The 20,718-nt window shown below is 32.5% G+C and overlaps 2 protein-coding genes across 11 annotated transcripts in view; one reads left to right on the top strand and one right to left on the bottom strand.

Moving 5' to 3' along the window:
- The window catches only part of LOC125052273, a 43,896-nt gene extending 33,398 nt beyond the window's left edge, over positions 1–10,498 (top strand). For 2 of the 7 annotated variants that reach the window (XM_047653006.1, XM_047653007.1), the window contains exons 8-20: positions 552–669; positions 1,162–1,251; positions 1,528–1,651; positions 1,971–2,100; positions 2,442–2,542; positions 2,739–2,759; positions 3,079–3,306; positions 3,650–3,744; positions 3,859–3,959; positions 4,183–4,267; positions 4,985–5,197; positions 5,834–5,986; positions 10,334–10,498. In XM_047653006.1, the coding sequence (XP_047508962.1) occupies positions 552–669; positions 1,162–1,251; positions 1,528–1,651; positions 1,971–2,100; positions 2,442–2,542; positions 2,739–2,759; positions 3,079–3,306; positions 3,650–3,744; positions 3,859–3,959; positions 4,183–4,267; positions 4,985–5,197; positions 5,834–5,986; positions 10,334–10,382 (1,508 nt within the window). In that variant the 3' untranslated portion in view covers positions 10,383–10,498. Of the gene's footprint in view, positions 1–551; positions 670–1,161; positions 1,252–1,527; positions 1,652–1,970; positions 2,101–2,441; positions 2,543–2,738; positions 2,760–3,078; positions 3,307–3,649; positions 3,745–3,858; positions 3,960–4,182; positions 4,268–4,984; positions 5,198–5,833; positions 5,987–9,840; positions 9,919–10,333 lie in introns of all 7 variants that reach the window. The other 5 variants (XR_007117431.1, XM_047653008.1, XM_047653009.1 and 2 more) reach the window with 5 other exon arrangements.
- Positions 10,499–12,049: 1,551 nt separating this feature from the next.
- LOC125052777 (protein enabled) overlaps positions 12,050–20,718 on the bottom strand; it is a 49,677-nt gene continuing 41,008 nt past the window's right edge. For all 4 annotated transcript variants that reach the window (XM_047653802.1, XM_047653799.1, XM_047653801.1 and 1 more), the window contains 11 exons: positions 19,934–20,036; positions 19,526–19,660; positions 18,772–18,878; positions 18,481–18,577; positions 18,284–18,334; positions 17,791–17,988; positions 16,719–16,883; positions 16,011–16,113; positions 15,135–15,226; positions 14,893–15,010; positions 12,050–14,526 (listed from right to left, as the gene is read on the bottom strand). In XM_047653802.1, the coding sequence (XP_047509758.1) occupies positions 14,498–14,526; positions 14,893–15,010; positions 15,135–15,226; positions 16,011–16,113; positions 16,719–16,883; positions 17,791–17,988; positions 18,284–18,334; positions 18,481–18,577; positions 18,772–18,878; positions 19,526–19,660; positions 19,934–20,036 (1,198 nt within the window). In that variant the 3' untranslated portion in view covers positions 12,050–14,497. The remainder of the gene's footprint in view (positions 14,527–14,892; positions 15,011–15,134; positions 15,227–16,010; positions 16,114–16,718; positions 16,884–17,790; positions 17,989–18,283; positions 18,335–18,480; positions 18,578–18,771; positions 18,879–19,525; positions 19,661–19,933; positions 20,037–20,718) is intronic.

The raw sequence follows: 20,718 nt of genomic DNA, 5'->3' as shown, positions 1-20,718 counted from the left end.
AAGCCTGAATTACCAGTTACCAAGCAGGGATTGTTTAAACACGGCATATTTCGATCATTCAATTTGAACGAGTAGTGTAAGAATTATAACTAGAACTGACCGACCGATCATCAAAATCACCTAGCAGACGTAGACACATTCAAATTTAACTAAACAATCAAATTTAATACCTATAACATGTATTACGTGAGACGCATTGTGTTTTCATGCGATAGCCAATGTATTTGTTTAAAACATATTATTAGTAATATTGAGATATAATACTGTAATATTATCCGTATTCGATGTTGTCAGGGTAGCTAATTACGTATTAACTTAAGACAGAAGATCCTTAAGTAAATACATACTTGTTTTTTTTACATGTTATGTTTTCTTATAAATAATCATATCGGAACAAAAGCCATATTATTCGAGAATAATTTTATAGGCAATTGTTGAAACCAATGTAACAGATATAATTATTTTAAGATAAACCATCGTTTGATTATTAGGGTATAAAGACGATTTTTATTAGTAAAAGTGGTCAAACTCACTAGGTATTATAATTCCAGGTAAAACCGGGTGCATAGCGCCATATTGCGTGGTGGAGATGGACGAGCCTCCTCAGAGGAACCAGACTGCTTTCAAGAAGGATACCACCAGCCCCCAGTGGGAGGAACATTTCCTATTGTAAGTCAACATATACAAAACAAAGCAATGCCTGTCATCGAATGTTTTTTCGGCGTGGATACGTCGGTTTTTTTAATACATTGTCTTTTCACTAAGACATTATGGAACATTATCTAGCCTAACTTAAGACTAATAAGTATTTTAAGTCTTAGCCAATTTACTAACAAGTATATTAACTATTAATTTTACTCTGTTACAATAAATACTGAAATTCTGCTCGTATCACCTCGTCGTCCGTCGTTCCACAACTGAGCGTTTTTCAAGACGGTTTTTGTCGCGCACCTCCACTATGTGGAACCAGCAACCTGCTGAATTAATTTCGAAAAAATTTGACTTAGGGTTTTCAAGAAAAGAGCTTAACAATAATATGATGATACTGTGAGCGTCCAAGTAAATGGAAGTATGATAAGTATTTTTAATCTTACAAAATATATTAAAATTTCGTTTCCAAGATGTTTTATTTACATTAAAATCTGATCTGTTCGTTTTCAGCGATCTATCTGCGCAGACGGCGGAACTGCTGTTCGAAGTGTACGACAGGAGTGGACTGCCTTCTCCCGGCGGAGGGGCTTCGCAGAATCGGTGAGTGATGTGTCTTTATAATGGTCGATTATCAAGTATTGCATAGGAAATTGACCAAGAAATTGAAATCGGAAAAATTGTTTATTTCGAATTAAAAAAAGAGCGTTTATAAGTAACCATGAATTCGTGTTCTTTTTAACGCGTCTAAAATAATAAAATATTTATTAATTCTGAACTTTAATTCCTTTAACTTTATACATAAATGTTTCTAGATTACTTATAATGATGTTGAATAGAATTTATTAGATAAACATGTATATTAGATTATGTTTTTAGGTTTCTAGGTCTGGGTCTTGTGGGCATAGACGAACTTCTGGCCGCGCCATCCCAAAGACAACAGATAGCTCTACAGACCAGGCCTATGGAGGAACATGACGTCAGCGGAAGCCTTACTGTTGAGGTGACAGAACCGGAATATTTACTTAAAACAAATTTACAATCGATAATTCATGTAAACTTATATAGTTAAACTGTTACCATAAACCATAGAGTTGGAAAAGTAAAATACTTTTTTTTGCTATAAATGTTGCTTTTGTGATTGTTACTATAGCTATCTTTATCTCTATAGTACTTATAAAAGTAAAAATAAAATCGTGCCCTTTAAATTTTTTTTCAAATTTTGTGTAAACCCGCATTATTTATTTTACTCACTTTTTTAACATGTCTGGGGGAGATTCATTGCAAATGTAATTCATCTAAAGTCTTAATTGTATTTCCAGTTCCTATTCATAGAGGGCGCTGACATCCCTGACCTGGGTTCGAAGCCTTTGAAAATCAAGGAAAGCCTTCGCACCGTCTCACCTCACGGACTGATGACCACCACCACCAAAACCACATTCAAACAAAATGGTATACTTCGATTGCTTTAATTCTGTGTCCCTCTCTTTTCAATTGGCAGCTCATGTCTGAGCGTCAAGGTCAGCAAGGAAGCACCTGGACTATCTGCTTCTACCGGTTTCTGTCCAGCGCCTCTTTTGACAGTGTACAGTTTGATCATTTGATCGGTCCTTCTGGTTGTTGAACGGCCACGTGATCTTTTGGCTTCTGTGTTTACAACCACGATCAGTTTCTCCAAGTTCTCATCACCTCTGCGCATTGTATGGCCGAAATAAGACACAATTCGCTGTTGTGTGTTCGAAAAAAAAGTAAAAAAGTTCCATAACATTTATTTTTGTTGTATTTTCCCCCAGGCCACGAAAACTCCGCTCTAACAGAGACAGCTCTTCGTGAACTCGAGCTGAGTCCATCAAACGCAAACAAATCAACTTTAATAATACATTCTGTGCAACGGGTATGTAATATTTTAATTTTGTCATTCTCATTTTTAGTGTGTCATGTTTTGTCTCTTTTTTACGTCCATACATATGCACGTATACGTATGGTGACGTGTACGTATTTTTGGGTTAGGTAAAGGTGTAAAGTACTTTTATTGCTAAATATGTTTTTCTTTTGTGTGATTTGTATTTTTTTTGCATGTCTTTGATCAGGAGCCGACGAAATCTATAAAGGTCAGTTATTTTTTTATCATTCTTGCATTTTGATTTTTGCATCAATATTTTTATGTCAAAAAGTCAAGCTGTCTGTCAATATGTATTTAATGTTTCTCGTTAAATTGCACGAAATCTGTCTTAAAAATTAACTGCATTTAAATGTAAATAAAGTAGACTCCAAGCATGTTAGATGCCCTGTTTTTGTTTTGGAGATTCTGTGATTTCGAACGTCACCAACGACAAGTCGCAGATTAAAAATCACTTCTCAATCTACAGACCAAAAATGAAATCACAGACTTTTCCAATGTGTGTTGCACTAACAATTCCTTGTACAAAGGTGGAACTAACCGATTCCGGGAAATTCATCGAAGTAGAACGCGAAGCGAGCCTCAAAGAGAGTCCCGACACGCAATTGACCCTAGAAAATACACAAAAAAATATTGACATACCGGAGAAGGTGAATGACGAAAACGAAAGCCACTCTGTGACGCCCAGCCCGAGTCAGTCTCCCGCCAAAAGTGTGAGGATCAAGGAAAATGGCGCCAAACCCAATGGAAAGGATTTGGTAAATGGCAACACTAACTTGCATTTGAGAATGTTGTTTTGTCTTTGTAATTATAAGTATTAGAAGAGTCTGTATGGAAAGAGAACTGTCATGGCGACTGTAATTCTTATTTGCTCATTCTTCTTTTTTTCATGAATCAAGCAAGTCCAACTATAATGACGTAACAGTCTTATCAACATAACAAAAATGTAACATTGCAGCAACGTCTGGACTGTTTTCTTTTCCCACAAACTCTAACATAAAATGCCGTAACATGATTTTTTTTAAGCATAATAAAACAATTGACACAGAATGACTAGAAGTCGTAATTTAACATTAAAAAATCATATAAAAACGATTCCAGCAAGGAGACTACGTGAACAACCAAGAACCTTCTCCTCCAGAGCCTGCTCCTCGACAGAAACGCAAACGAGACTTCTTTGGCACCATTAAGAGAAGGTAGGACTGTTCCATTATATATTCAATATTGACATTGGGATGACTCTCCTCTGACTCTGATGATGTCGTCTGACTTGTGCAAAGGAACTTATCAATAAATGAAATCTTTTCCAGACTGGGCAGATCCCGCACTCGCGGAGCATCAGCTGACCTTCAGGACTCGGAGGTAGATGGTCAGCATCTGCGCAGCATCAGTGCTGAACGAAATAGTACTGGTGAGATCTATTTAATTGCAAATGTTTAATTGATATAGGCGTGCTATACTTATTTTTTGGTATTGACTATATACCAAAAACATCTCTCTCAATCGGTCTCAATCGCTCTCTCCATTTTCTGCGACAAAAACGCTGCACATCTTCGTGACGTTTCCGTAAAAATTTACCCTCATGCGCCTAAAGAAGTTTCACTTCAAAAAATAAGGAATCTTAAAATTTGCAGATAAATCCCTCGTGCCTAGTAGAAACGTATACTCAGCGGGAGCATCCCCCGCACAGTCCGGCGACGAATCTAGGACATCAAGAAGGTGAGACACTAACCACTACGCTTACGGCTTAATCTGCATATTTAAAAGATAAATTTTGATTCAAATTCATTTTTTAAAACAAGTTTTAATTATAGTTAACATTTAAAATGTAATGTTTTAGCGCATGGCAAGATCTAATATTATATTGAAATAAAATAATACTGTCTTGCCAGTACGTTAACAAAACAATTACTAAATTTTTTCGCATGGCAAGACTCAAGATATAAGTATTTAAAATTAATTAAATAACGCCGTCTTGCCTTTGCCTAGCTAAAAAGTTCAGCCTTTGTATTTTATATATGGTAACACTAAATATGTATTTTCTCTCTTTCCATCTCAACATTCACGCTGGGGCCAATCGCACTTCGACATGGTAACATTGGTATTTTCAAACTAATTTCTTCCTGCATGCTTTTAATAAAACGCTTACGTACTCGATTGGCAATTAAATAAACTGTTTTTCAAAATTTTAAATAATTGTTAATCACTTTTACATGTGGTCTTGGATTCCATTCCCTACATATTCCAACTTTTTGTTTCTATCTGTTTTATTTAAAACTTTTTACATTTGTCTCTTGTATCACCCTAAATCTGCGACCAATTTTTTTTTAAATTCGTTTGAAACTCTGACTTTCCCCTTAAATATGAATTCCTATATCCTTCCAACCCTTTCCGAAAACCCCTAAAACTCCCCTTACTCAAAAATTCACAAAAAAGGTCCTCTCTCAGCGAAGTGTCCGGATTTAGTACCGCATCGGCTCGTACCTTCATCCACGAAGCGTCAACCCTGGTCTTGGAAACCATCGAAGCCGGGATAAAGAAGCACTACCTGGTGCCGCTGACCGTCGCGCAGAGGTCGAGATGGCGGCGGAAAGGAGTAAAGCTGCATATTTATAATGAGCACACGTTCATCGCTAAACACATCAGTGGGTGAGTTTATCTCTTGAAACCTCTGCGACCCTGGTAGCGACGTGTCTTTCACTTTTATAAAAGCTGGCAACACACCTGTGATTATTATAGTGTATTAAGTGATTTACTATCTGTCGTCTTAAGTAAATGATCTCAAAGTATAAAAATTTGTTGTAAATTTATTTTAACTTGAGGTATCCAAATTTATTGAATTCGGTACAGGAAAAAATGATTCCTAATCAAAAACTCAAAAGTTTTAAATATTCGCGAGCATGTTTGTCAAGTAAAATAAAATTAACAAAAGAGCATACCGCTCAAAGGCCGGCAACGGACTCAGTAAAATGGGTGTTCATAGGCTGCCTTTTTAGGCGTCACGTAGACTCGAGTTTTTTCGTTTTTTTTCTATCAGTTTAAGTTTTTTTTATATACATGTATGAGTCTTTACATCATAGAACATTACGATTTAGCCTAACTTAGACTAATAAGTAATTTAAAACCAACCTGATTTACTAAAAAGGATATTTAACATAAGAAAGGGTCCAATAACACAACTTACAGTCAATATTAAAGGCAAGACACTCTGTTCTTGTGTTCTATTTTTTATAAATCTATTTGATTGATATGATATATATAACTTACTAAAATGGTTTGATTCAGTGGAACGGTGTGCGAAGTGTGCAATAAGACGGTAGCGCGGAGACTCGGCAAACAGGGCTACGAGTGCCGGGACTGCTCCTTCAAATGCCACAAACACTGCCACGTCAAGGTCAACTCCGCCTGCCCACACTCCACCGTTCCCAATATGGAGCTGTGAGTATTTTCGGAAACCATTTTTACATAATTATATATTATAATCATTATAAAATATTAGTCTAGTCGACAAGTTGAAAATGGAACAAAATAGAGATACTACTCCTAAAATTATGTGCGATAGCTCATTGGATCCGGAATGACGTCTAGAAAAATGTGCTAAAAGCGTGTATTAGCACATAAAAAATTGCAAAAGTTATAGACCATTAATGATGAAAAAATAATGGCATTTAGTTTTTTGCCAATATTTAATAAACTATTAATATTTAAGAAATTTCAAATAAAGATTCTGAAAGAGGAGGAAATTTTTAATAAAAAACTCCTGACTCCCAGAACTCTATCTCCATTATTTATAATGTTAATTTAACACTGAAAATAGGTCTGCGGTTGACATTTTTAGGATTCGCGCGTGGCGTCAAAAGCGACTACGGCACATTAATTAATTTATTTAAGGTATTGAATATTTTTTTTTAAATTTGAAAAAAATATGGTGTGTTCTGAACACTATAATTAATTTATTCCCGTTGAAAATTTTACTTAAAGTTAATTTTTCAACAAGTTAAATAATTGTTAACTAACGAAATTTTCTCGAACGACCGTCTTAATTGTAAGTGAAAAAAAATGTTTAAATAATGGTCGTAAAAATATTTCGCTTCGTAGAGCCTTTCTTACATACATACTTAACAAGATCGTGCCATAAAAGTTAAAAAAATATTTATACTTTGTTTATAACAATTTTTTTACTTAAACAAAAACTTAAAAATCCATGTAATGTTAAAAAAAAATTTTTTTTTCTAAATCATCATATAATCGTTTTTTTATTAAAACAAGATATTTATTGATTTGCAAAAAAAAAAATTCCCGCCATTTGTTGATAAATTTTTTTTAAACAAATTGATTAAATCAATATTTTTAAAAAAAATATACTATAAAAATTATACTTTGTTACATATAGTTGTTTTTGTTAATTTTAGAAGTTTTAGAAAAAAAATAAACAAAAGTTGAATATTTGTTTATAACAAATTGGTAAGTTAATAAACAATAGAATTGTTGATTAAAAAAAAAAAATCTGTTTCTTTATAGAAGACTGTCAATTATGATTTTAAGGAAAAAAAAATTTCTTAACTAATTATTTAAACAATAGAAAATTAAAAAAAAACTATTATAAACAATTAAAAATTGTTATTAAGGAAAAATTTTTTTTTTAAAAATCATAAAATTTTTAATGTAATAAAGTTGTGTTAAATTTTTTTTTTTAAATATTGATCTAATCAATTTGTTTAAAAAAAATTTATCAACAAATGGCGGGAATTTTTTTTTTTGCAAATCAATAAATATCTTGTATTAATAAAAAAACGATTATATGATGATTTAGAAAAAAAAAATTTTTTTAACATTATTACATGGATTTTTAAGTTTTTGTTTAAGTAAAAAAATTGTTATAAACAAAGTATAAATATTTTTTTAACTTTTATGGCACGATCTTGTTAAGTATGTATGTAAGAAAGGCTCTACGAAGCGAAATATTTTTACGACCATTATTTAAACATTTTTTTTCACTTACAATTAAGACGGTCGTTCGAGAAAATTTCGTTAGTTAACAATTATTTAACTTGTTGAAAAATTAACTTTAAGTAAAATTTTCAACGGGAATAAATTAATTATAGTGTTCAGAACACACCATATTTTTTTCAAATTTAAAAAAAAATATTCAATACCTTAAATAAATTAATTAATGTGCCGTAGTCGCTTTTGACGCCACGCGCGAATCCTAAAAATGTCAACCGCAGACCTATTTTCAGTGTTAAATTAACATTATAAATAATGGAGATAGAGTTCTGGGAGTCAGGAGTTTTTTATTAAAAATTTCCTCCTCTTTCAGAATCTTTATTTGAAATTTCTTAAATATTAATAGTTTATTAAATATTGGCAAAAAACTAAATGCCATTATTTTTTCATCTTTAATGGTCTATAACTTTTGCAATTTTTTATGTGCTAATACACGCTTTTAGCACATTTTTCTAGACGTCATTCCGGATCCAATGAGCTATCGCACATAATTTTAAGAGTAGTATCTCTATTTTGTTCCATTTTCAACTTGTCGACTAGACTATATTGTTAGGCTGAAAAGCGCATAGGCTAATATAGAAAAAAAAATTCTGTGAATTTAATTCTTACCTTGAGAGCGATACAACGTTATATAGCGGTCATAAAAAAAATCGTTACTATTATTATTGTACGATTTTTCTTTAGCCTCAAAATAGGTAAATAGGCTTGAGTTTTATTGGTAATTGGTAAAGTCATATATAAACACATATATGCAATTGACTCCAATAAATTATTCATATATACTAATAAAATTTAACTGTTCTCGCCATCCGCTGACAGCCAGTCTTCCCAAGACTGTCTTAACTGGTAACCAATGCTACTGTAGTTTTAGTCTCATACCCATACACGAACATACATACACTTACTTATTGGTAAGTCAAGAAATCATTTACAGACATTCAGACATAGTAGATAGGCTTTCTAATTATTGTTTTAATGAAATCTTTGGGTAAAAGTGAAAGAATTGAACTTTCTTTAATGTCTGAAATATTGAACGTATTATGAAAACTTTGTTTAAAAAAACTATTGTAATAGCTTTATCTATAGTTTATTTACAGATTAGATTTAAAGTAATAATAGTCAAACAGAAAACTAAAACAAATTTTAAAAGTTTGGTGTCTATGGTTATCTTCCACAACATGTTTGATGTTAACATAATTTTTCAAAATAATACTTTTTTATCAAGCGGAATAATAGATGGCGTTTTTAACCTCCTAATTTTAATTTCGTTATTTTATAACGGTGTCGTCTGTTTCCAATTAATATAAAAATCAAAGACTACTAATTTTGCGATCTTGGATTTAGTTTTATTATTTGTTTCATAATTTAGAGAGAGATAGGGGCACCGTTTGAAATAATTCTAAAATAAATACGACACTAAAGGTTTCATTACGCTTTTAAGCCGCTATTACATAGGTGTATTTTCTAGGCTGGTATATTTAAAAGCTATTTTATATAAATATGATATTATATTTTATCAACCCATTTGAGTTATAGTATCCTTCTTAATTTGGCATAATGCTTATATGTTCTCTTTATTTCTACGCTGCAAAGGTCCCATTCCTATAGTTTTGGAAATGGAAGGTATTATGTAAATCTTTATAATACGCGTTTTTTAGTTCAGTCACGTGTTGTTTTGTTATTATTAACTAATAATTGTAGAAATGCTTTTCAAATGTCGATCATTTTCAAAACATTGCTATAAAAAAATAACGCCAAAAAATGCTGTAAATGTGTAATGCTGTTTTGTTATCAAAAGTTCTCCGGACTGTGAATATATATTGTGTCAAAGTGCCCTAAGCCAGAGACAACTTTATTATCCTGTATCCTGTAAGATTCAGTGATAAGTTTAATCGCGAACTGTCAACTGATGTTTATAATCTGTGCTTATGGTCATTATCCAATATAAGTAGAAGGAAGAAATTTTAGTTCGCTCTTAAATTTATTGTTGAATGTTAACCTAACCTGTCACGAAAACTTCGGATTATTTATTAAATTTGCGTGATTTATTTGATATACTTTAAGCGAAAATATACACAAGTATTCCCCGAGATGGCGGTGTTTCACATATGACCTTTGTTTTCACTGAACCAATAAACTAAAATAGAACAGCACAGAATTCGAAACAAATGGACTTTTACAATATTTTTTACTCATTGGCGTTATTTTTTTCGATAAATTAATTAAAACATCAACATATTGAAGACATCTTTAATGAATGGTTTATATACAAATATCTTTTTTAGATCCATGCTCCCAGTGCTAAACGAATAGTCAAGCTATCAGAAGACTGCAAGAAAATTTAAAAAATACAAAAAAATCAGGTTAAAATGAATGTAGTGTTAGTTTGTCTGCTATTGTGTAATGAATGCCGCATTTTTGGTTTAACACATACAATTTGCACACAATATGCACGTTTATTACCCGGCATGGTTTTAATATTTTAAAATCAGTTTTTTTCTAATCCGCTTAAGAAGTTGTATTTTTAACTCAATTATTTTTTTGTGCTTCTTTCTTGACATTGAAGACAATTTTATTCTAAAAGTTGTCTTTGGTCATAGCTTATATGTATCACCACGAAGTTGTTCCTTTAGAAAAAAGCCAAGCAATTATTCTTTACTATAGTCGACGCATTTTAAACTGAGTTGGCGGGCAATAAATGTCACTCAGTTCATATTGCGTCGACTTTAGTTGTAGAAATATATAAATCATTTGTATAATTATGTTTTTCTCTTACAGGGCTTATATCTCATCGCCATATGCGGATAAGAACATAAGGATGTTGTGATCTTTGTAATAAACGAAAGCTTACGCACAATTGTTGTCCTGTTATACTAAATATGTACTTACACAATTATAAGTACAATATGTAGGCTTTTTATACATATTTATCTATGAATTATAGCAACTCATAGAATAAGTTATAGATTAAGCATAAAGGTAGTTTGAAATTTTAATTACCCAAACACAAGTGTGTTGTATATTTCCTCTGCTTGCTAAAACTATATTGGCTATATAGAGTAGTTTAGCGTCGCTAGAGCCCACCTTAAACCACGTTACCACAGACAAAAATTTCAAAATGGCTACCTCGTTCACCGGAGTTACCAGTTGAATTATTTCAAACATTAAAATTTTGTATTCGCACAAATTCTTTGATATTCTGTGCACAAAATGTCTGAAACGTGCAATAACTTATAGGATTATTTTGAATTGTATAAAATAAACAATGAAATACTAAATGCTTCGAGATAATCCTGTATTTTCTAACTTTATTCCTCTCGAATATATATTTATTAATATGTGATTAAACACGCTATTGGCGAGAATATCTTTTTACTTTTAATCAAGCTAGACAATACATTTGAAATATTTTACAATGTTACCAGTCATAAATATTCATGACAATTTACTTTTATAAATTATAATAATAAAATAATAAACTTTATATTAAGATTGTTGCATATTTATTTATGGTTAAAAATAATATTGTTTATAAATGTTGGAATTGTGTTTCTGTAATTTTATTTCTTCTTTATTAAAAGAATGCCTTTTTAAAGTTATTTTTTTTCATTGGTCCATCCTCTAAAATATAAGAAACACTTGATAGTTCGGCACTTTATGTGTAGAAAGGTAGCCATGGATTATTGGTACATATCTTTAAAAAAAACAATGGGGATGAGCAAAACTTGCTGAGTTTCTTGCCCGTTCTTCTCAGAACAAGGCCTCCTGGTAGTTTTGCGAACGGATGGCGTAGTCCTGCTCTTTCGTGAATTTTGTAAACGTTTTTGACATTCATAAGCAATCTCTAAGAAGCATCTAAATTAAATAAACGCATTTTGATTTTAATTTTTGATTTTGATGAAAGGAAAAAAATCATCCGAGAATGTCGAGCCAACATTCTGACAAATGGGTTTTGAAATTCTGGTTCATTATTTTTAAAATATAATAAAAAAAAAAATTTAAATTTTGAGATATTAGATTATAGATAGAGATATAGATTTGAGACTCAAATAACAACTGCAACTAAATTCCAAAATATTTTTTTTGTGAATTTATCTAGATTTTTAGGAAATCTTGTTTTTCAATCGGCATCAATCAAAGTATTTTTAATGATGACGAGTTTAAAACCTAACACGAAGTAGATTTTATACACTGTCTTGTATTTTTAAATATGGGTTCCGTTACTAGATTGAAAGAGAAATTGGCTGGGGTATCTAGAGGTACACTATATATAAATTTATTTACTGCGATTCTCCAATGACATCTTGAACTATTTTCTAAATTCCACATTAATCTTTGTTGTAACCGCTCGATCCCAACACATGCGTTGCATAATACGGCCTTTGTACAAACTGTACCGTAATCTAGTAACCTGCGCACAAGACTGTGTTTAGTTGGGCGTTGCTCTATTTAGATTTTTGACATTTGATCAAAGGGCTATCAAATAAAACGTCATTATTAGTTCACCACTTTATTGACTCCAGCATATGTACACATACAACAAGCTAATACTCCAGTAAACGCCATCTATTGTATAAACCACTGAATTAAAAAAAAACATGGCAGTGTGTGAAGCCTAGGCGTTTACATTCATTCATATCTTTCGCTTATTTTAACGATTATAATAAGTCCATTATTCGATTCGATAATACTTACTTATAGGTGTATAAAATGAAAAAAACAAAATGGGATCACAAAAAATATAATTTGAAAACTATTTACACTATTGTGACTACAAAATTATCGATAAAATCGGGTGTAATCGCACATCACTTGGTAACCTAAGCTAACGGGACAACACTAACTAAAACGCACTAAAACAGTATTCATAAAATAATACATGTTTAAAATCGCATTACTCAATATATTATTGAAAAAATACTACTTTAAGGCATTTTAGAAATCTTGCGGATCCCTTCCAAATTTTTACTTGAAAATTAGTACAAAGACTGAAAAAAAACCTATAAAATGTACAAATAAACGTCACACTATCAAATTAATACTTAGTAAACCGCGAGGCTTCGCGCCAAAACCCATAACATGTCAACTTGACATTGACATCTAACTGTCAACGTCACAGACTATACAAAGTCAATACAAAAGTCATCGTTAATAGTCGATTATTAATTTTCGTTTATACCAATAATTTGATGTGCGCATACATTACTAAAAACTCAAGCGATTAATTAATTAGGCATATATTCATCGAAATGGCGTTACATAATGTTACACGAGAGATTTAGTCCTTCGCTGTGTCAATTGTCATGTCATTGATTCGCCGATTTCCGGATTATGTTCTGTAGTGACCAAATGACACATCGAAGAACTAATTAACATTACGAATAAATACAATCTTTGACATAAATTGAGACCAATACAAAAATTGTATATGTTAGTAAAACCAACTAGAAATTTGGTTAGTTTATTAATATATTAATAGATATCACTACTTTAACACCGTCTATAATATCATAGTTGCTAGTGCTATTTTGCAGCTGACATACACAGAAAAAATCGATGTAAGAAAAAATTGTAATTCAAAGTTAAAATTTTATCTGTGTACATCAGGTAGGTTTTTAGAGTAAGTGCATTCACACAAAAAACTGAATCAAACATCATAAATGCATATTCAGTCAAATAGGATCGCGGATCGGACGCAAGTGACAATAGTGCTGGAAAAAAGTTTTTGAAATGTACAAAGTATTAGAAAATCGAAATGTTCAGGCGAAACGAGTATTTACAAAGAAAAAGGTGGTTTTAATTGAAAATGCAATGCCACTGCGTCAGACAAAAAAGCACCAATAAGTGTAAAAATTCCCAATAAAGGATTCCGAAAACGATTCGTGATTACGGAGAAAAATGGTGTCATTCAGTTTGTACGAGCCGTTAGGCCGCCGACCTACCCTCATTGGAATGATCTATCAGTCGAAAACCACGTCCGTGCCATACTCTATTTGAAAAATGTCACCAGGAAATTTAGAAAAAAACTGCAAACAGTGAGATCATTTCGGAAATCTTTTTTTTTTTTCAAATAAAGCTTCGCACAGACGCTCCCTTAACACTATTTCTAATGGGGCTAAAACATTTACCGCTAAGTGTACTTCCAATATGTCATTATTTCTGTGACAACCCTATTGTTAAAAAAAATTAGTTACTACATCACTTTTTAATGCATTTTTCCAGTATTTGTTTGAAAAAAAAAAAATAGGGTTGTTAGTAATTTCTGGTCGGGTTTTATCTATTAAAAGCACTTACTAACTATTTTGGCCTATCATTTGCACTACACGGCGAATATTAATAAAATTACGCAAACAAAACTGGATTTTAAAGTATGGATATAATATTTGCAATAACGACTCATAATATTTATATCACGTGATGTCTGGGAACTCAAAACCGCTTTAAACCGCATCTAAAAGTGTATGGAAGACCGTCAACCCGACCAAAATTTTAATATTCCCTTTACTTTTGAATGATATACGTATCCACTAATATAAAGTTCAATTTTGGACTTTTCAAACACGAAAAAAGCTACAAAAAGTAGGCATTTTTTAAAAAGTCCAACATTAAACAAGTCTTAACCTACGCGTACGCATTAGAATAAATACTTTAAGTATAAAATTAAAAAAACACAACTTTGCATCGCTTCGTGTGCCCTTCCCTTGTGTCATTTATCCAAATAGAAAAAAACAGGCAACTTCTATATTACGTTGTTTTTTTCATCACAATTCCCGAACTTACACTTTAAAACTTTTAATAAATCAATAGCAAAATGTCGCAAAATCAAGATATCAAATATTAAAAATGGCCTTCGTATATTTACCGAGTGTAATAATAATTCTAGAAAAAAACATTCGTGTAGTTCGGTAGACTAGTGCAATCATTCGACGCCGCTCGCCATTTTTACCTGCGAGCGAACTCAGCTTTCATCGCTGAAAATTAAAAAAAAAGTATATTTAGGCTATCACGTTCATATATTTCTCCAAAAACTTCTTTGATTTAAATCTGGTATATTGCAACTTATGTTATAGTCCCAAGTTTCATTAAAATTGGTTCAGTAGTTTGTGATATAGAATTCCACATCTAAGCAGGAACCTAGGTCAATAATGTTCACAGGAATTTAAAGTATGCTTTATTTTTTACAAAATTACTATTAATAATTTGAACATTTATTTTTATATATAATCTAATATACCTTTCCAAAAGACCATTTTATTTAAAATTTACTTTTTTGTTGAGGGTATGTTAGTTTTTGTCTTTACCGTTTAGCATACGATTAACATATTTTTTGGACCTACCGTCAAGTATTTCGCGTTTCATCTGCGTGAGCTGCGTCTTGACTTCCCTCATAAGCTCTTGCTTGAAGCCCTCCCACTCTGCCGCTGACACGCAGCCACCTTCGGTTCCGTTCACTTGCTGTAAAATTTAAATACATCTAATTAATATCCAAATCTATATGAAATAAGAAATAAAAAAAATGATTAAAACAAATACTTTTACAAGGCCCATTTCTCAAAATACCTTAATCAAACAAATATACCTTTAGTATAGTTTCTTCGCTGGCCGATCCGAACCGTTTTCGTGCAGATCTAGGCGATTGCGGTTGCGGCTGCGCAGGGGACTCGGCACTCGCTGGAACGTTTTTAAACATACTTATTAAAATGGTAACCGTGACACAAAAACGGAAATAACAGTATCAGAGAAAGAATATCTAAAAAAAACGTGTGGACTGCCGCGGTAAAACTATTGCATAGCATTTTTGATCAATTTATGCAATTATAATTTTTTTTTTTTTCTTTGATATTAATTCAATCTACCAGACTCGGACTAACACGCCTATATAGTCTGTCTCACTCTAACGCGTACAGACCGCGCTTACGCTACGTCACCGATCTCGTCAGACCGGTGACGTAGCGGACAGATGTGAGTCGCAGTATGCGTTCTGTCCCGCTCTAACGCCTATTGGCCGCACCTGTATTACGTTATCGTGTGTTAGGTTTTTATTTTCGTTACGAAATTTCTTGATTCGGTAGCCGCGCTCAAAGCCTATTAAATAAAATCTATTCAATAGCTTAAAAAACAAAGAGTTGCATAGGACGACAAAATAAAAGATATAGACAACGTAATAGAACTAGCGGGGAAAAACTGGATAAATATAGCTAAACACGAAAATACATGGAAAAATATGGACGATCTTTTACCCCAAAATACTTTTAACATACAAATATTAAGTATAAATTGTAGAATAATAATTGTACACTTTATCAATATTCAATACAAATAAAAGAAATGCTGCTCTATGGGCGTGCATTGCATAAGCAAAATATGTTCAAGACAGACTTTGATCGTCTTCCAAATAGGTCTAGTTATTTAATTATTTTTGAATATGGCAACACAAAAAGCGGCGCCAACTCACGAGTGTTGCCATTACATGCGGCGGGAAGTCGGTGCGGCAACGTCGCCGAACGCTCCCAGCTCTTCATCGGGGTGGAGTTCACCGAGTTATCTGCCGATGTCTCCTGGAAGGTAAAACAGAGAAGGTGTTAGCTGTTAATTATCAATCATATGAAAGCAGACATTTAAACTATAAATAAATCTAATTAAAAAAAGTGCGTGCGTACAAAGTAAACATGACAGAAGTGAAACTTCTTTGGCAAACTAATTTTTTAAGTCTTGTTCATATTTGTACAAATCTAAAACTTTAGATTTCCGAAACTTAGATGGAGGGAAAAAGGACGGTATGTTAGGAATTTAATGATTTTAATTGTCATTAAAAAAATTAAGTGTCAAAAAATTAATACAAATTATAAAAAATGTAAAACTCCGATAATAAAAACGTGGCATTTTAATTTACAATTCGTCATTTGAGATTTCAATAAATTATTTTGCATATAATATAAAATGCAAATATTTCATAAATTATTTCTTTAAGAATTTAAAAAAAAAATAATAGAATGTCTATAATGTAATTCGCCCTTCTCACTCTTTCTCAATCGGTTTCAATCGCTCTTTTCCTTTTCTTCAACAAAAACGCTGCACATCTTCGTGACGTTTCCGTAAAAATTTTACCCTCAAGCGCCTAAACAAGTTTCACTTCAAACGGTTAAAATTGGAACATTTTTACCTCAGCTTTATCCAGATGCGCCCTTCTCCTGGCCAGGGTACGCTGCATCTCGTGCATCATGCAGTGGAGGCTGGCTCGACCTGACGATGAAGAGGAATGGTCGGTGCTCCCCGCGCTGCCCCCGCTGTTGCCTCCCGGGGGCGACGCCACCTCTGCGTTGGCTTGCTGAAAGGTTTTATTAAATACTCTTTATTCATATACATTTACGTTTTGTCTTATTATTTACAATATTAATGTAAACAACAATAAAAGATAAGTTACTTAATTTATATGTATTTCTTAGAATAGATTCTTTAGATTATTAACTGTCTAGGTTTTGTTAACAGATGTTTTATTTAATTTGTTTGTTAGTCTGTGGAAAAGACGCTAGTTTTGTATATCTATGTGTTAGTCATTCAAATTTGACTAAGATGACTTTTTTGTTAATACATTTTGAACCAATCGGTTATAAAAGAAATAAGATAAAAGTGATTTTCAAGTAAAATAACAAACTTTAAATTTCGTTTCATTTTTTCATTCATCAAATACATATGAACAATAAATCAAAGTTTACCCTGAACCTATAAAAATCTGCGATGAGATTGTAAAAGTCAATAAAGAATTAGGAAGAAATTGTTGACCTTAGAACAATGACACAGTCTTAGCTAATATTATTTTTATATTTAAGGTTATAATTTTATAAAAATAGATAATAATAATCTTGTAACTTAAATTGCATATACCAACATTTTTTTTATTATATAAAATGAACTAAATTCAGTAAAGCAGCAAAAAGCAGTGTTTGCAAAGTGGCTTCAGCGTGCGTTTCTCATCTCTGAGGTTTAAAGTAATAAACTTTCGGTCTTTGTACGCAAACTTCACTCGAACGGTAAAAGAATACATCGTGAGAAAACCGGCTCGCCTTACACCGAAAACGTCGATTTAAAAATGATCATGAAACAAATACAAAAATCTGAGGTCGAGGCCTAAAAATGACTTAGGGCCACTGGTTTTTTTTAAATACAGAATTATATTTTACTCGCAGTAGTATATTATTTGAAGGCACATTGAACTTTACCCATAAATCGCTTACCTTCGCCTGTCTTTTAAGTCTCGCCTGCTGCAACTGCGCGGCTAGCCCCGTGGGGTCAACGACCGGGGGCTGCGGCTGCGGCGGCGGCGGTGGAGGAGAGGCCACTACTGCTCCCCCTGGGGGAGGAGGTGGCGGAGGTGGAGCCGGAGCCGCCGCCGGAGGGGGCGCCGGAGGTGCAGGTGGCGGCTGCTGCTGGAGCTGTAGTGAAGAGATTCAGTAAGTACATGATAGCAAAACCTCTACACATGAATACGATAAAAAATATTGTTTTATATGAATATGTATTTTTATTTATTTATTTCGTAATTACTTATAATTAAATAAATAAGTAAACCTTCAGCAAATATATACAAAAATTAAACATTTACGAAAGGAAAAAAAACAATAAAAATGATTAAATACATTTAACTAAGTAATTAAAAGTATATTTAAATTGTTAAAATTTGATAAATTAACAATTTTCAAACCAGTAAGAATAAATAATGAACTTTACCATTGGTGGCGGCTGTGGTGCTGCTGGAGGCGTCGGTGGGGCAACGGGGCCCTAGAAATATATGAATTAACAATAATAATTGAAAAAATGATTTAAAAAAATAACCAAATTTTAAATATTCATCCAATAAAAAATATTCCCATAAATGAATTTCACTATATAATAGTAGGATACAATAAAAAAAATATTACACTTACATTAGCCGCTGGTGGTAGATTCTGATGAGGTGGCACTGGGGGTGGTGCCGTTGAACCACTCGCAGGAGTTAGGGACATGTTTGGGGGCATGGGGGCACTGTGAACATTAAAATATTTATGTTATATATTTATTTACCTTCTAACTAGGAATATAATAATATTCATCAACTTAATATGTATGTATTTAATTTTGAAGCAATACATATAAATTAAACTTCATACAAAATATAACTTCAATAAAAAAAAAGTTAATAATATTTTTATAAACAGAAATAGAAATATGTGAGTTACCTGTTAGTGCGATGGTGCGAGTGCGTAGGCGGCGCGTGAGGGGCATGGGGCAGCGTGTGCACGCCGTGGGGCGGCGGAGTGGGCGCAGATTGCACGGCTGGACCCGTCTGGGGATAGATATAATTTTATGCCCCAACTGACTAATTACTTTACCGCGTTAATTTATTTTTACAATACTTATTAATTACAACAAAAAATGTAACCAATTTACCAGGCTTTGACCCAGGCTCGAATAATACCTTTTTAAACTGATTTCAAAAAAGAGGTTGTTGTAGTGATCTGTCTGTATATGATGATTTTGAAATGGGGCTAATATTTAGGCCTCAAATAGGGTAAGCTAAATTTTGAAAATGTATGTAGGTATGTTTGTCCACATTTTTTAAAGAACTACCTACAAGCCATATCGATTTTTTTCTTAGAGAGCGCTCAAGTGTTACGTCACGCAATTTTATGAGATTATTGACCCCCCCCCATATAACACACCGTAACATTTTTCTGTACCCAAGTATAGTAAAACGTTTCGTGAATCTTTATACCTAAAAGTTACCATTATGTGGTGTAAAGTACTGGAATAATATTAACAATAACGCGTAATTCAATCCCCGCCCCGCATCGTAACGTTTTACAAAAGCCCCCCCCAAAATCGTTACGTAATACTTGAACGCTCGCTTAAATAAACAATATATATTCCAAATTCTATTCACTAATGTACACCTTAACCAAGCCGGCCAATTGCAAATTGGAGTTAACTCACGGTGTGATGATGAGGCGCGTGGTACTGGCTGGGCGGTGGGATGGGCTGATGTGGCACCTGGTGGGTGATCTGAGGATGAGCTACCTGGTGCTGAGGGGTCATCGGGTGCTGCTGATGCTGCACTGGCACCGGTTGCTGGAATAATTATAGAAGTCGTAAGATTAATAATACACACTTTTATAAAAACGAGACAGATTTTAAATAATTTAAAAATTATATTACAATTAACTTAATTTGAATAAAAAAAATATTTTTTTGAACCTTGTTAAGTAATTTTAATTATTTATTAAAATATAATAATGCTTAAATTAAAATGTATTTCTTTAATAATAATAGTTTTGTTTTTCTCAATATATAGTTTTTTAAAGATTAAATTGTTGTGGTGATATTCTATTAAATGTTAATCACCGGCTGATGTGGAATCGGTTGATGCTGTGGGAGCTGATGCTGATGATGAGGAGCGTGGTATTGAGGCTGTTGGAGCATGGCTGCGTCCTCTCGGGTCATTGTTCTGAAATAAGATGGGTATTTTTGAGTGGTAATGTAAACTTATTTATTTATTAAAGTACACCAAATATATTTTTTTTTTTCTACAGTATATGTTACAATCTATTCTAAAATACAAGCCAATTATGGTCGACATAAATTATACAAAAAAATATTACACTACCAAATTTTAGTTTTTACTAGTAATGAAAGAATAAATGCTTTTTTTAATTGAACGTAACAATATTACAAATTAAATAGAGGTTTTTTTTCTACTTGATATTTTATAAAGTAGTGTACCTGCTATATCTATAAGACTAAGGCATGTATCATTACAAAATTAGCCCCTTATTCATTAAAAAAAATCTTTCTAATTACATCGTATTAACTGAAGTACTCTGTCTCTTTTTAACACAGCGTAAACACAACGTTACAGAAAGAGAGGAAAGATAAAGGAGAGGGCAATTATACCGAATCGTTTTTTAAGAATAAAGGGGTCAGTTTAATCAAAGTGGAATACAGAAATGGCGTTGTAGGAGTATTATCAAAAAACCGTTTTTATTTAAGTACTTTTTTTAATTTATTAAAGTTCATACACATATATAATGATACATCTATAGTATATGTTACAAGCTATCTTTTCTAAACTTTGTTATGTAACAATTATGGTAAACAAATGTGTCAAAAAAATTAAAATTCCACACAGT

The sequence above is a fragment of the Pieris napi genome, chromosome 9, assembly GCF_905475465.1.
Source record: "Pieris napi chromosome 9, ilPieNapi1.2, whole genome shotgun sequence".
Taxonomy (NCBI): domain Eukaryota; kingdom Metazoa; phylum Arthropoda; class Insecta; order Lepidoptera; family Pieridae; genus Pieris; species Pieris napi.
This window is presented reverse-complemented; position numbering and strand designations above follow the sequence as displayed.